The sequence below is a fragment of the Ornithorhynchus anatinus genome, chromosome 4 (assembly GCF_004115215.2).
Source record: "Ornithorhynchus anatinus isolate Pmale09 chromosome 4, mOrnAna1.pri.v4, whole genome shotgun sequence".
Classification (NCBI taxonomy): Eukaryota; Metazoa; Chordata; class Mammalia; order Monotremata; family Ornithorhynchidae; genus Ornithorhynchus; species Ornithorhynchus anatinus.
Window position 1 is genome coordinate 31,508,316 of NC_041731.1, and position 16,167 is coordinate 31,524,482.

Genomic DNA, 16,167 nt, shown 5'->3' on the forward strand with positions numbered 1-16,167 from the left:
CCTTGAGGAACAGGCACTGTGTCTGACCTCATTAACTCATATCTATCCCAGCGCATAGTACAGTGCTTGGAACAAAGTAAGAGCTAAACAAATACCACAGTGATCACTGTTAATTGGTGGGTCTTATTTTTAGTTTCTGGATCTGCAAATGTTCTTGGTTATAAACATACATAACCAGCTCGCTCCTCGCTCCAACCCTGGCCTCTGGCTTCTCAGGAAGTCCATCTGTGGAATGTGCTTCCACAAGGAAATTTGTGTCTGAAGTAGCATTTCCCATTTATCCTTGCTCTAAATTGATCCAGATCCTTGGGCCAAATGTTTCTGGGTTGTGCAAAGGATCCAGGTGACTCTGCTTTCCCTCTGCCCTTCCCAAATTGAGTCAGGAAAGTCGTTCTTCCCTGAGACTCCGGAGGAGATGGGCATGCAAATGGGATTCTGGGCAAGTGAAATACATGAAAATGGTTCTGATCACATTCAGTCCTGGATTACCTCCATAGGGCACTTCTTCTGCACTTGTGCTCAAGCTCTGGAGTGCTGCTAGTGACAATACAGACATCGGGCTGACCACATCCATCTCAAACTTAACCTCACTTGCATTAACTCTGCCCTCTCCTACACCCAACAACAATGCTTTCTATCCTTACTGGCTCCCATGCCCATTGCCAGCACCAGCTGTCTGAGACTTTTAACTCTCTCCTCAAGCTCCCTGTTGCCCTGCCCCAACATGTTGCCTTTATTGACCTTACCATGTACTTCACTGATAAAATTAAAACCGTCAGGCATACTTTCCTTCAAACCTCCTCTGCTCTTCTCCATCCCCCTTTTCCTCATCCCCACCTCTTCAACTCTCCCATCCTAACCAGGGTATGACAAGAGGAATTCTCCCACCTCCTCTCAAATTCTATTCCCTCCACCTCTGTCTCCAGTCCTATCCCTTCACACTTTATCAAAGCACTTGCCCCCTCCTTTCTTCCCTCCCTGACCACAGTCTTCAACCATTCACTTTCCCAAGGTTCCTTCCCCACTGCTTTCATACATGCTTATGTCTCCCCTATCCCAAAAAGACCCTCACTTGACCCCACTGCTCTCTCCAGCTACCACCCCATCTCCCTTCTACCATTCCTCTCCAGCTTTCCTGAACAAGTTGCCTAAACTGCTGCCTCCACTTTATCTCCTCCAATTTTCTTCCTGACCCCCTGAAATCTGGCTTCCACTCCCTTTACTCCACAGAAATGATCTCCTTTTTGAAAGTCCAACAGTCTATCTCTATTCCATCCTAATCCTCCTCAACCCCTAAGCTACCTTTGAACTTGTGGTCCCTCTTCTCCTTGAAATATTATCCAAACTTGGCTTCACTGACACTGCCCACTCCTAGTTCTCTCCCTATCTCTTTGGCCACTCATTCTCAATCTCTTTCACAGGCTCCTCCTCTGCCTCCCACCCTCTATCTGTGGGAGTCCCTCAAGGCTCAGTTCTTGGTCACCTTTGACTCTCCATCAACATTCATTCATTCAATAGTATTTATTGAGCGCTTACTATGTGCAGAGCACTGTACTAAGCGCTTGGACTGTACAAATTGGTAATAGAGACAGTCCCTGCCCAGCTATGGGAGGGAGAGTCAAACAGAGTCATACCCACTCCATTCCTAGCTTGGGCAGTGGCTACGAGTGGAACATTTATTCCTTTGGAGAACTCATTCACTCTGAGAACTTCAACTATTATCTCTATGCAGGTAAATCCCAAACTCTTCCACTCTCCCATCCTAACCAGGGTATGACAAGAGGAAATCTCCCACCTCCTCTCAAATTATATTCCCTCCACCTCTGTCTCCAATCCTTTTCCTTCACACCTTATCATAACACTTGCCCCCTCCTTGCGTGGCTCAGTGGAAAGAGCACGGGCTTGGGAGCCAGAGGTCATGGGTTTGAATCCCAGCTCTACCACTTGGCAGCTGTGTGACTTTGGGCAAGTCACTTAACTTCTCTGTGCCTCAGTTCCCTCATCTGTAAAATGGGGATTAAGACTGTGAGCCTCATGTGGGACAAGCTGATTACCCTGTATGTACCCCAGCGCTTAGAACAGTGCTCTGCACATAGTAAGCGCTTACCAAATACCAACATTATTAAACTCTTCTCCATTTCTTATCTCTTTACTTCTCTGCAGCCTCATTTCCTCCTTCCTTCAGGACCTCTCTTTGTGGATCTACCTTAGCAATATCACTAAAATCTACCCTTTCCTTTCAATCCAAGCTACTACTTCACTGATCCAAGCACTTTACCATGCACCGCCTCCTCACTGACATCCCCTCTACCTCCTGTCTGTCTCCACTCCAGTCCATACTTCACTGTGCTGCCCAGATCATTTTTCTAAAAAACTGTTCAGTCCACATCTCTCAACTCCTCAAGAACCTCCAGTGGCTACCCATCCATCACCAAATCAAACAGAAAATCCTTTCCGTCAGCTTTATTCATTCATGCATTTATTCAATTGTATATTGAGTGTTTACTATGTGCAGAGCACTGTACTTCTCCCCATCAATCTTTCAAAGGTACTTAATAATAATAATAATAATGTTGGTATTTGTTAAGCGCTTACTATGTGCCGAGCACTGTTCTAAGTGCTGGGGTAGATTCAGGGTAATCAGGTTGTCCCACGTGAGGCTCACAGTTAATCCCCATTTTACAGATGAGGTAACTGAGGCACAGAGAAGTTAAGTGACGCCCACAGTCACACAGCTGACAAGTGGCAGAACTGGGATTCGAACTCATGACCTCTGATTCCCAAGCCTGTGCTCCTTCCACTTATTGAGTACTTACTGTGTGCAGAGCACTGTACTAAATTTTTGGGAAAGTACAATGCAACAGAGTTGGTAGACATATTCCTGGCCCACCACGAGTTTACAGCTTCCTACCTTCCTCACTGATTTCCTCCTCCAACTCAGTTTGCATACTCCATTCCTCTAATACCAACCTCCTCTCTGTAGCTCAATCTCATCTAACTTACCACCGACTCCTTGCCTATATTTGGCTTCTGGCCTGGAACTCCCTTCTGTTCAAATACGACAGACCATCACACTACCCACCTTCAATGCTTATTAAAATCACATCTCCTCCAAGAGACCTTCCCAGATTAAGCCCTCATTTCCCCTTCTCCCTCTCCACTCTGCATCACCTAGGCACTTGGATTTGTACCTTTAAGAATTTGATATTCACCCCCACTCAGCTCCGCAGAACATATGTACCTAGCCATAATTTATTTATATACTTGAAAGTCTGTCTCCCTCTCTAGATTGTGAGCTCCTTTCAGTCAGGAAATGTGACTACCAACTCTACTATATTGTACTCTCCCAAGAGATTAGTACAGTGCTCTGCACAGAATAAGCATTCAGTAAATATCATTGATTGATTGATCATCATCATTATCTGCAGCAACAGCAGCAATAGCATTTATTGATCTGATAGTAGGTATTTGGGAGAAAACATAAAAGTAGAAGGCCTTCTCCCTGCCCTCAGTGAGTTTCCAATCTATTGGAGTTGCCCCTATGTATTCATTCAATTGTATTTATTGAATGCTTACTGTGTGCAGAGCACTATACTAAGCGCTTGGGAAATACAAGTCAGCAACAAATAGACAATCCCTGCCCACCACGGCTCACAGTCTAGAAGGGGGGGAGATAGACATCAAAACAAGTAAACAGGCACCAGTAAGCATCGTCTATGTATTGTGGAGTCCCATCTATTCTGAAACTGTAGTTTCTCACCTGCCTTCTCCTCAGCCTCTCCCTGCCCTTTCAGTCCCATAGAGGCCAATCCTTCCCCACGTTTTATTCCCTTCCCTAGTGAAGTAGACAGAAACACCATCAAACCCCTCCCTACAACTGAAAATTGTCCCACCCCAGCCATCATAGCACTTACAATGAATCTGACTCTGAGGACAATGCTTAGATTCCTTTACATGTTTCTTAAGCTTAGGGCAGGGTTATCCCAGGCACCTACCCTATGGTCATGGGCACCCCACCACCCTTCAGCATGGCTGTGGGAGAGCTATGGCATAGCTGGGAAAGGCAGTGATGACTCCTGGCAAGGGGTAGCAATCTCTCTGCTCTCGAAACCCTTCCCTAAAGCCACAGCAGAACCTGCCAGAAACTGCATTCACCCATTCCAATTCCAAAAGATGGTACTGAGTTTGAGCTGTACATTTCCATCTTTAGTAACATTCTTTCTGGACCGCAGCCTGATTTCTTTAATGACCCATACTTATTTCTTCCCAGCCCTGAGCCAGGGCCAATTTTGCGTGGCTATGGGACAGGTCCTTCACAAGGTGAAAAGTCTCGGTGTGCTTTCAACCTCTCTGTGTGTATTCGGGCCAAACAGCGCAGCCCACTAAAGGAAAAAGAATCAAGTCCAGTAATGAATCATGATGGAAACAATAAGGACTTAGTTATTTAAATTCTTCTGCTCTCGGAATAACTAGAAAGTTCCCTTCCTGGGTTTTTTCAGGGAGGAAGCCATTCTGAAAGAGAGGAGTGCTCAAGCCTGAGCTTTTCCCTACAGAACTCAGAGCATTTTTCAAGATATTCTTGTCCCATCCCTGAGACGATAGAGAGAGAGCAAGGGTTATGGGGAGAAACTGAGGCCCAGGAAGAGCAAGTTGAAGTGATTGTTCAATCAAGTTGAAGTGTCAGCTGCTTCTTTAGAAGGAAATCTTGCTCCTTTTTTATCAAAATATTGAGAAAAGCCTTATGGCAGCAACAAAAACTCCCAAGACACAGCACATCTGAGCGGCCCTTATTTGGAGCCCCTGGAGATTTTCATGTGGAAATTGAAATATTGAGTTTTCTTCACCGAGGGGCCGGGAGAAGTCTCTGGGGGTTCCATGCTGACCCTCAATCCAGGACATGGGGAAATCTGTCACCCCAAGGTCTGTAAGGGCCCCGCAAGCTGAAGCTGGGAGTGGCCTGGGTAGAAATCAGCTGGCTGATGGCCAGTGAGTGTCCAGAGAGCAGAACCACTGGACCTTGGATAGGAAAAGAAACTATATTAATGCCCGTTTACTTGTTTCAGTGTGTATATATATCTATAATTCTATTTATATTGATGCTATTGATGCCTGTTCACTTATTTTGATGTCTGTCTGCCCCCTTCTAGACTGTAAGCCCGTTGTGGGCAGGGATTGTCTCTCTTTTTTGCTGAATTGTACTTTCCAAGCACTTAGTACAGTGCTCTGCACACAGTGAGCACTCAATAAATACGAATGAAAGAATGAATGAATAGAAACCAGGCTGCAGTCCTAGGTCCAGCATAGACTCGGGGTCAGAGTCAGGACATCTCCCTCTTGGCCTGGAGGCAGCAAAAACCCCAAACCATGGAGTGGTTCTTTTAGGCTGAACCCCATCTTAAGGCACAAAGAAAGCAGTCTTCTTCTGTAACCCCTCAGCCCCCCTTTCCCGAGACAAGAGTGCTCCCTGTCATCCCCCGAACCTTCCACCCTATTTCCCCTCCCCCGGCCCTGACCTTCCTGTCGGTGGTTTCTAAGTCAAAGCCTTTAGAGAAACAGCTTGTTTGGCCCCTTGTCAACTCCTCTGCTCATTTCTCTGCCGGGCAAAGGTCAGAGTGGAATCTGGGGGTCTGGAGGAGAGAAGCCGACAGGCCCAGAACACATTCTTGGTCTTAATGAGTTGCAAACGCTGTAACCTTCGCCTGATCCTCTGCACTGAAACAACTGCAACGGTGCTGTTGCTCATTTGTGCAGGCCAAGGCGCAAGGAAAATAAAATGTGGGCTGAGCATTTGTGGAGGAAGGATACCTTGGAGGGCCCCTGACCTGGGGTGGGGACAGCTAGCCCTGAGGAGACAGGAGAGGGAGGGAGCCTGTGTCCAGAGACATTCCATTTCAGTGACCACACCACTACCACCTTTGGGGCTATCCCCTCCACTTCTCCTACTCCCACTCCTCCCCGCGTTCCAGAGCACACTGGGGAATTGCCTGGCTGGTTTCCAGGGGCTGCCTCTGGTGAGGGTCCCCCAGAGGAACCGGCTAAGGAATCTCTGACCCTGGGGCCGGTGGGGTCCTGGATCCGGGTGGAGCCAGGGACCTGGCTGGTTATTTCAGTGTTGCTGGGCAAGAGGCAGCAGAGGGCACCCTGTCTGAGCCTCGCTCCATCTTTGGAAAAGGCAGGCTCAGTGGGAAGCCAGGCCAGGACCTAAGCTAGGACACAGCTAGGCCACAGCTGGAATGATATCCAGGGGAAGAAGTAGTGTCGCTCCAACTACAGCTCACAGGAACTGAATACATTCCTTTAATGGCATTTAGTAAGCACTAAATATCTGGGGGCAAGGCACACCTTCCTTCTTCCCTCTTTCCTTCTCTCCTTCCCTCCCTCCCTCCCTCCCTCCAGCTGTCCTGGACCCCATTTGTGGGAGGAGTCACAGGACCATGGTAGCAGGAGCTCAAGAGGATAACAGTTGAACTTGCCCCTTCTGAGAAGGAGATTTTCCACCGCTCCTGCCCACACCCCTCCCATTCCCTTAAAGGTGGAGGGAGAAGAGAAAATGTGACTTCTCAGCTTATCAATTGAATGAAATCAAGTGTCCTCCAATTTCGCTTTCTTCATTCTCTCTGTCTAGGGTTCTCCTGGCCCTCACGGAAACCCTGGTCGCCCCGGCCCCCCTGGTGCTAAAGTAAGTACTTCAGTTATTACTATTAATAATAATGATAATGGTATTTGTTAAGTGCTTATTATGTGCTTGTGTACTAAGCCCTGGGTAGTTGCAAGCTAAACAGGTTGGACACAGTCCTTGTCCCACATGGGGCTCATAGTCTTAATCCCCATTTTACAGATGAGGTAACTGAGACCTAGAGAAGTGAAGTGAAGTAATTTGCCCAATGTGACAGTCTATTGTGCTTAATATGTGCCATGAACTATTCTAAGCACTGAGGTAGATACAGGTTAATTAGGTTGGATACAGTCCATGTCCCACATGGGGCTCACAGTCTTAATCCTCTAAACAGTAAGCTCATTATGGGCAGGGAACATGTCTGCTAATTCTCTTGTGTTCTCCCAAGCACTTAGTTCAGTGCTCTGCACATAGTAAGCACTCAATAAATATGATTGACTGATTAATCCCCATTTTACAGATGAGGTAACTGAAGCTCAGAGAAGTTAAGTGACTTGCCCAAGGTCACATAGAAGACATATGGTAGAGCCAGGATTAATCAGTCAGTGGTATTTATTGAGTCCTTAATATTTGCACAGCACTGAACTAAACCCTTGGGAGAGTACAGTACAACAGAATTAGTGGTCATGTTCCCTCCCCTAACAAGCTTACAGTCTAGAGAGAGAGGCAGATCCCAGGTCCTCTGACTCCCAGAGTCTTGCTCTTTCCACTAGACCACTCTGCTTCTCTGACAGTGTCAGAGACAGTGAGACAGAGATAGGGAGAGATGGAGACTGACAGAGACTGTGGCAACAACAGAGTCAGAGACTGTGACAGAGAAGACTAGAGACAGAGGCTGTCACAGAGATAAGGAATAATGGAGACTCACAGAGACAGACAGGCAGAGACAAAGAAAGCAGACAATGAGTCTGATAGTAACCGGGCTACCCCCACTGCCCTTCTCCCCACCCACAGGGGACCCTAGGATCATTCTAGTGGGAATGGACGCAGAGCCCTCCGGCCCCTCCCCCTCACACTAGAGGCCTATTATCACGCCTGAGGAAAAGACCGTTGACCACCTCAGTGCCCACTCGGCAATCCAGGGGCCAAAAATCTGAGTCAAGGGGAGGGTCTCTGCCATCCCCCCTACCTGCCGGAGACCTTGGATCCTTCTAGGGGAAAGGGATGCCTAGCCCTCCAGCCCCTCCCCCTCACACTGGAGGCCTAGGATCATGCCTGAGGGAAGGTTTATGCTCGAAAACAGCCATTCCTCCTGCAGTGGACTGGGCGGGTGTGTCTGCCATGGTTGCCTCCCAGCCTTCAAGCAGTCGGTTCAGACACCAAGGCTGAGTGCTCCATGCTTGCCCCCCGCCACCTCCCCACACCTTTCCTGAAGAGGCCATCAGACTCCAGGAGGCATAGATATAGTTCTGGGAGCTGGAGGTTGGCCGTGTCTGGCCTGAAAAGGAATTAGGCTCTGGAGACAGGCTGGTGGGCTGCAGCTGTTTTGAATTTGGAAGCTCGGGGGGAGGGGGGAAGGTCAGGCCAGAGATGCTGTGAACATTACATATTGGTGTTCAGATTCCTGCCCCGTCAGTGAGTTCCAGATCATGCTTACTGACCAGGCACTGTGGACTTAGCTCGGGATCTTCAAACCCGGAAGTAGTCCCATGTGCTTGTTCTAACCCCTACCTGCATCCGGTCTGGTCTATGCCTTGGAGCTCAATGACTATGACCGTGGATCAGGGTATTTGTGGTCCTGGACTGGGTTGACTAAGCTCTGTGAAAAAAAGGAGAAACCTGTTTTTGGCTGCCCTCCTCCCCTCGGTTCACTCTGGGCATTCAGGGCTAAGTTGACCAGTGAAATGGACTGGTGGCCTGGCTTCTCAAGACGGATCCAGAGAGTGGTAGTGGCATTGTTAAGAAGAGAGTCAGTTCTCCTTTCTTTATCTGTGCCATCAGAGAGAAGAGGCATGGATAATGTAAAGCACAGATAATACACAAAGAAAGAAACCAGAATCCTCTCTGGGCAGCAGTGGGAAGGGAGTCTGAGGACACTCCAGATGATGCCGGGGAAGCGGGGTGAATGGAGAGGTCCCACTGGGGCATGGATAGTCCCTGTCTCAGGTTGCAGGTGCCTCAGGATGAACTTAGAAGAATGGAAGGCTCCCAGCTAGCTAGTGTTTAAAAACCTGGGTAACTGTGCTGAACTACTCAGGAAGACTGTGTCTTTGCTTTCCACAACCATTCCAGTACTACATTTCCCTGAAACAACAGGAAGCCTTGAAGCTGCGCAACCTCAACTAGGGACTTCCCGCCCCTGGAGAGGAGTCTTTCTTTTTTTTTACCTTTAGGGATTTGTTAAGCACTTAGTATGTGCCTGGAACTATACTAAGCACTGGGGTAGATACAGACTAATCAGATTGGACACAGTCCATGTCCCACTTGGGTCTCATAGTTTTAATCCCCATTTTACAGATGAAGCAACTGAGGCACAGAGAAGTGACATGATTTGCCCAGGTTCACATCGCAGACAAGTGGCAGAGTCGGGCTTAGAACCCAGGTCCTCTGACTCCCAGGCTCACGCACTACCCATAAAGTGATCCTGCTTCTGTCTTGGAGCCCAAGGTGGTCAGATATTCCATCTGCCACACACACCTCCAGAACTGGATGCCCCATAACTTCGAAAGGTGCTGCTCACCTAAACAACTAGCCAAAGTGTCTTTAGCTTGAGCTAGTGTCCCCAACTGAGTCTGCAGGTGTGTCAGGGTGTTGGAGACACTTTGGGGTCCCTACTCTCTGTGATAGATTAGCAGTGGGATTTGGGAAACACCATTTGGAGACCAGCTGGGTAATTGCTTGTAATAATAAAAACAATCAGTCCAAAGTGGCCCAGCTTGTCATAATATGCCTGTGTATTTTGGACGGTGTGTCCAGAGAACTGTGGTCCTTTTTTTCAAGAGATAAGGGTGAGGATTCTGAAAATAATGGCGTGGGAGGCGTTTCTCCCATCGGGACCTGACAGAGGACAGGTCCACAAAGAAAAGATCTATTGTTCTCCTGCTGGAGCCCATCTTGGAGCATGGACTTGTATGGAAAGTCCTGGCTGGTCAGGTTTGGGCCCCTGGGTCCTGGGTCCAGCTCTGCCATGAGTCTCAATGTTCTCATCGATTTGTCCTTATTGTGCCTGCTGAGTGAGGAACATGGCCGCCTTCTTCTTGACTGCCATTAGTAATTGGGGCTAGTTAGGCAGGAGGAGAGAAAGCTGAAGAAGGCATATCCTATGAACCTTCTGGCATCGGAAGGGATCAATCATTCAATCACTTAATCAGTGGTATTTATTGAGTACTTACTGGGTGCAGCGCAATTTACTAAGTACTTAGAAAAGTACAAAACAGCAAAGTTGGTAGATGCAATCCCTGGCTACAATAAGTTTATAGTCTAAGTGGATAGTGTCTAAAGTAGCGTGGCCTAGTGGAAAGAGCAAGGGCTTGGGAGTCAGAGGATGTGGGACCCAGAGAAGTTAAGTGACTTGACCAAGGTAACCCAGGAATCAAGTGGTAAAGCTGGGACTAGAACCCAGATCTCCTGTCACCCAGTTCCAGGATCTGCCCTCTAGGCCTGCTTGCAATGATACCTACTCCACATGGATACTATTCAGCTAAAAGAGTGCTCTGGCCCTAATTGTGGATGTAGTCTGTGGAATTTTCAGATCATTTCCTTCCCTCCCTTCTGCCATTTGGCTCATCCTCCAGAGACTGCAGGGAGAGGAAAAGGCTGGGAAAGTCAAATCAGTCAAATTCTCTTTTTAATATCTCTTGAGAAGGAGCTGGAAGCTAATAGCTAAAATGTAGTTTTTGCCTGACCTGTGCTTCCCCCATCCTTTATTAGCAGGGATCATTGAGAGTTGAGCGTATGGAGAGGATGTGTTTCCTGCCCCTGAGGAATTTTCAGTCTAGAGGGAAAGAGTCGAGGCAGATGGCCACACAATCCTATGGGTTTCTTACCCCTCTGGGTTTCTGGGTTTAAGTGAAACAAGTCAGTTCATTCTCTGTGCCTCATTTGCCTCATTTTTAAAATGGGGATTGAGTCTATGAGCCCCACATGGGGCAATTTGATTTGCTTGTATTCACACCAGCACTTAGTACAGTGCCTGGCACATAGTAAATGCTTAACAAATACCATCATTATTATTATTATTAACACAGTCCCCAGACACCCAACAACCAGTGGAACCAGAATGACCTACTCATTTGATGGTAGTGTTGGCAGTAATGGCATGTGGAGTAAGGCGGCCCCACACATGCTCATGGGACAGAGCAGCCCCGCGCATGCTGTGTTGCACGGTTATTCAGGTCTCATCAGACAGTGGGGACCTATCGGTCTTCTCCTGTGGTTTGCAAGCTCTGTAGTGCAGGCACTGCACTACCACTGCTCTGATGGAGCTAGTTTAGCTGTGGTAGGGTGGGCTCCATGACCTTTAGCTTAACTATTGACATTTTATGATTAATTTCTCCGGTGGCCCAGAGCAGTGAGTGGAAGGAAGGATGGAATGAGCCCATGGGAAGCTTCTTGGCAACTTCACCCACCTAGTAAGTTCAGGGCTGCATCTTCACTCGACAAAGAATCCAGATCTGGGGGCAGCGAGTTACTGACTGAGCTCAATCCAGCTCTTTCAGAGGCAGATGAATTTGAGAAGGAATCTGCAAGAGAGGCGGCTGCTTCATGTGGATTCAATTATAGTAACAATAGTAATCACAGCATTTGTTAAGTGCTTACTATGTGTCAAGCACTGTACTAAGTGCTGGGGTATCCAAATTTGTAAAATGCCAGGATCCTATGAGCAAATCTGAATGATCTAGTGGAGCAGACATCTAGGCCAGCCTAGGCGGTAGGGGAAAGACCAGCTGTCTTAGATGCAGACAGAGCAAGATGGACAGACTGCCGTATAGACCAGATAGTCTGATAAAGAGTTAACTGCAATGAGAGTGTGGGCCTGCATCACAAAGAGAATCGGACCGGAGCCTCTTTGGTCCTGCTTGTCTCTAAATGACAGGTTATCGCCAGTCTTGGTTCAGGAGAGAAGGCATTAGAGGACACAAATGGGGAAGGGAGAAGATTTAACAGGCCAGAGGAAGATGACTGGATACCTTTCTGACCTGGTGGGAGACATTTTGAGGCTTTTAGCTATTCTTTCATTTATCTTTGGAGGTCTGCAGCTCCTACTTTGAGAGGGCCTTAAGGGATCCCAGTGAGCAACTCTTATACATAATTAACATCTGTATGAGAGAGGCAGGGAACGGGCATGTATATGTCTTCCCAGAGGAGAGCTAAAGCCAAAGAAGTGAGGTCAGACAGCGAGACAGCAATGGATTAAGGACGGGAGGTCAGAGTCCTGACCACCAGCCATGGAACTGCCCACACTGTGGATCTCTGATGAGCCAACCGGAGTGAGAGCCTCATGACCAATGAACAGACAGGGCCCCTTGACATTGGATTTGAACATTTTGTCTTTAGAATGCAGCTGGATTCTGGGTGATCCCTGGCCCCGATAACCTACATTTACCTCCCAGAGGGGGCCATGAGGAAGGCCTTGAAAGATCTCAGGGACTGCAGTGTTAGACTTTTCTTTAATTGGCTGCGGACACTGAATCGCCTGGTTCATGGTGCTATAGAGGCCTGAATTTCCCTGGGGAGTGTGGTTTGGCCCTGGCACAATGAATGAGTTATAAAACATTAGCAGAGAGCAGTGCTAGGTAGTTAGCATGGGAATTCAGCAGAAATCTCCCTGCCATGAGGAGAAAACCAGTGGGCCCTCCCAGAACTGCCTCAGAGGGGGACACTGGTTGGGCTGAAAAATGATGGAGGGTTGTGAGGGCAGCTGATAGGGTTATCTGGCTTGCTGCCCCAGCCAGATCCAGAAAAATTTCTTGGAGCAACCTGGACTAGTGTAAAGAGCATGGGTCTGGAATTCACATGGACCTGGGTTCTAATCCCAGCTCCTGTTGGGTGACCTTGAGCAAGTCACTTAACTTCTCTGTGCCTCAGTTTCCTTATCTGTAAAATGGTGATTAATACTGTGGGCCCCGTGAAGGACATGGACTGTGTCCAACCTGCTTAACTTGTATCTACACCAGCACTTAGTCCAGTGCTTGGCACATAGTAAGATCTTTACAGATACCATAAAAAAGAGGGTGTTGGACCGAGAAGATACCCCAGAGGAAGTCGTAGGTTGGAGGTCCGGCTCCACTCTGAGCTGCCTGCAATGAGAGAGACTGTGGTCCTGGTTCTGCTCACTACTGGCAGTGCTCATTGGCCACGGTGGGCAGAAGGATAGAAAGAAAGAGGGAATGAGCCCTGGGGAGTGGAGGAGAAGGGGCATAAGATATGACTGCCCTAAGTGGAAGGTAGAAAAGCATGGCACTTCCTTGGCAATTCTGGCCAGGAAGCCACAGTGCTGAGCTGAGTCTCTCCAGGAGCCGGCTCCTCTGAGAACTAGTGGGCAGTTCAGAAGCCTGGTGGGTGATGTGGATGGCAAAGTGACTTTGTCCAGTTGTACATGGGAGTTCTTGAAGCGGCATGGCATAGTGAATAGAGCACGGGCCTGAGAGTCAGAGGTCATAGGTTTGAATCTGCCACTTGTCTGCCTTGTGACCTTGGGCAAGTCACTTCGCTGTGCCTCAGTTACCCCATCTGTAAAATGGGGATTGAGATTGTGAGCCCCATGTGGAAAAGGGACTATGTCCAACCAGATTTGCCTGTATCCAGCCCAGCGCTTAGTACAGTTCCTGGCACACAGTAAGCACTTAAATCCCACAATTATTTAGAAAGGCTTCTTTTGTGTGAAGCGCCCCTTTCTGACCCAGTTCTGCCCGGCACAAATGAAATTTTGAGTGGTAAACTTGCAGATTGGGCATTGCTGTGGGCAAACAAGAAAGTTTTAGGAGCCATGGTATCATACTTCCCCTGCCCCAGAACCTGCCTGGACCTGCCACCAGCACACCCACCTAAGACAGAGAGCCCTCAGAGATCTCCCAGCCCCCAGCCGCCTTCCATCTCTTTGCTACTGCCCCAAGGAACTCAGTTCAGTCCCAGGACCCAGTAGAGGGGGGCCACAGGAAAAGCAGGGCAAAGAAGAGCCATGTAGTGGCCCCAGCTCCCAAAGCTGATTCTAGACCAAGCAGGAACTTGGGAGATCCTACAGACTTTAAGTGCCATATGCTCAGACCCTTAAATTCTGAGGCCTGGAGGGGACCAGCCCTTAGGCGGGTGAGATCTCATTCCAGGATCCTTCCCGGGGAAGCTATAGAGGGAAAGCTTTAGCCTCTGCTCCAACCGTCAGAGTGCCAGGAGGGAGGCCGGCCACCCATCTTTTGCCAGTAAGATCCTAGGGAACACTGACACAGAAATGTGATCTTCAAAGTGCTTGGAAGTGAGGGCTGGAAACAAGCCACCCTTGTTGGCAGCGGGGCAATGCAGTTGAAGGGAACTGGGGAGTTGATCCAAAACTTGGAGAGTCCCTGGGAGCGAGACCTCAGCTGGGAATGAGCATTAGGCCTAGTGAATGAGATCCAAGCTTCAAACCAATGCAGCCAGACCTGGGCTGGCAGGAAGGGGCTGAAAGGGGATAGGGATTCAGAGACTATCTAGGGAGTGGGAGGAGGGAAGGATGGTATCTTCCCCAAGTTTCAGGGAAATGGCAGCTGGATTCCTGCCTTTCCTTGGTCAGAAAGCCAAACCATCTGTGGTGGAGAAGAGGAAGAAGTCCCCAGCTTGCTGGAGCCCAGTTTTGAAGGAGTCAGGAACACCCTGTGACTTAACTCAGGCCGAGGGGGCAAACATCAGAAGGCGAGGCCTTGGCTGAGAGACCGAAGGCAGAGCTTGGAGAGCTGGGGTGGCATCACTGAGGTCAAGTGGCAGATTCCTTCCCCAGGGGATTCGTTTTTCAGAGATGTCATGGGGACCAGGACTTGTGAGCTACTTCAAACAGGGCTGGGCTAGGAGAGGTGCAGGGCTGGACTGGACTTCCCTTGAGGTTTGCAGGATGGGGCCAGTCACCTCACAGACTAAACTGTATCAGATTTCTGGTCCCTAGCTCAGTTAGTCATGGTATTTATTAAGTTCTTACTAGGTTCTTATTTAGCCAAGCACTGTGCTAAACACAGGAATAGATATTTGAGAATCAGCTTGGACCCAGTCTCTGTCCCACATGGGGCTCACAATCAAAGAGGAAGGAGGAGGCAGGTATTTTATCCCCATTTTATGTATGAGATATTGAGACCCAAAGAGGTTAAGTGACTTGTCCAGGGTCACATAGCAGTGACAAAGCTGGGATGAGAAGCTTTCAGGCCACTGGGCTATTAGATCACAATGTCTCAGACCAAAGCAACTGCAATCAATGATCAGTTTTCTCTCCCCAGTGACTGAGGATGTGAAGTTCTCTCCCTATTGTGGTGGCAGCATTATCACTGGGTTCCATATAGTATCCTGCTTCCTTTCATGTGCTGGTCGCTCAAGGGCCAGCACCCTGACTCCTGGGGATTAGCTGAAGTCTCTCTGGGTCTCGCTGGAGGGAGAATTTTGAGGAATGAGGGGTTGTCAATTTGCTTAACGAGGAGTACTTAAAAGAGGACAGCTGGAGGCTTTCTGATTTTTGGCAGAGGAGTCTACTTTCCTCAGGATGGTGGTTGGAACTCTGCTGGATGGGATGAGGGCCTCTCTGCATACAAGCCATTAACTCAGTGCTCTCTGTTTCAGGGCCACAAAGGGGATCCTGGAAGGTCACCTGGAAAGGCCTACAATGGGGAAAAGGTATGTTTTCCTGGAATTTGGCCTAGGGAACTTAGGTGTGAGGGACCAGCCAGCTCAATTCTAGGTCTCTTGGAGCCCAGACTCCAGAACCCCTCCCCATTCTAGATAATAATAATAATGTTGGTATTTGTTAAGTACTTACTAAGTGCAGAGCACTGTTCTAGGCACTGGGGTAGATACAGGGTAATCAGGTTGTCCCACGTGAGGCTCACAGTCTTAATCCCCCTTTTACAGATGAGGTAACTGAGGCACAGAGAAGTTAAGTGACTTGCCCACAGTCACACAGCTGACAAGTGGCAGAGCCTGGATTTGAACCCATGACCTCTGACTCCCAAGCCGGGCTCTTTCCACTGAGCCACACTGTTCCTCTGCACTACCCTTTCTCATGACCACCAAACTCACCCCCAGCTAACACGTGGCAGAAGCAATAGTCCCTGGGACAGGACTGACCACCTTGAGCTCTGGGGGCAGGTCCACCGCACAAGTCCCTTGCCTCTGGCCCTTGCACACTCTCAGTGGTAATTCCTACCAGACAGGCCAGAAGGGCTGGGACAGCCTCCTCACTCTGCCTGCCCCCTTTGACAGCTTTCAGACTTACTACATTCCCGGCTGGCTTTGTGGGGCTGCTGCCCTATTTTCTTGCCCCTCCTGCAGAAGGGCACGGATCCCAGAACTCACAAAGAAGGGTAATCGGGTTGGTG

At 48.7% G+C, this 16,167-nt stretch overlaps 1 protein-coding gene across 1 annotated transcript in view; it reads left to right on the top strand.

The window, feature by feature from the left end:
- COL27A1 (collagen type XXVII alpha 1 chain) overlaps window positions 1–16,167 on the top strand; it is a 241,942-nt gene that overhangs the window by 64,934 nt on the left and 160,841 nt on the right. Inside the window, exons 5-6 of the mRNA XM_029062843.1 lie at window positions 6,626–6,679; window positions 15,413–15,466. Of these exons, the coding sequence (XP_028918676.1) occupies window positions 6,626–6,679; window positions 15,413–15,466 (108 nt within the window). The remainder of the gene's footprint in view (window positions 1–6,625; window positions 6,680–15,412; window positions 15,467–16,167) is intronic.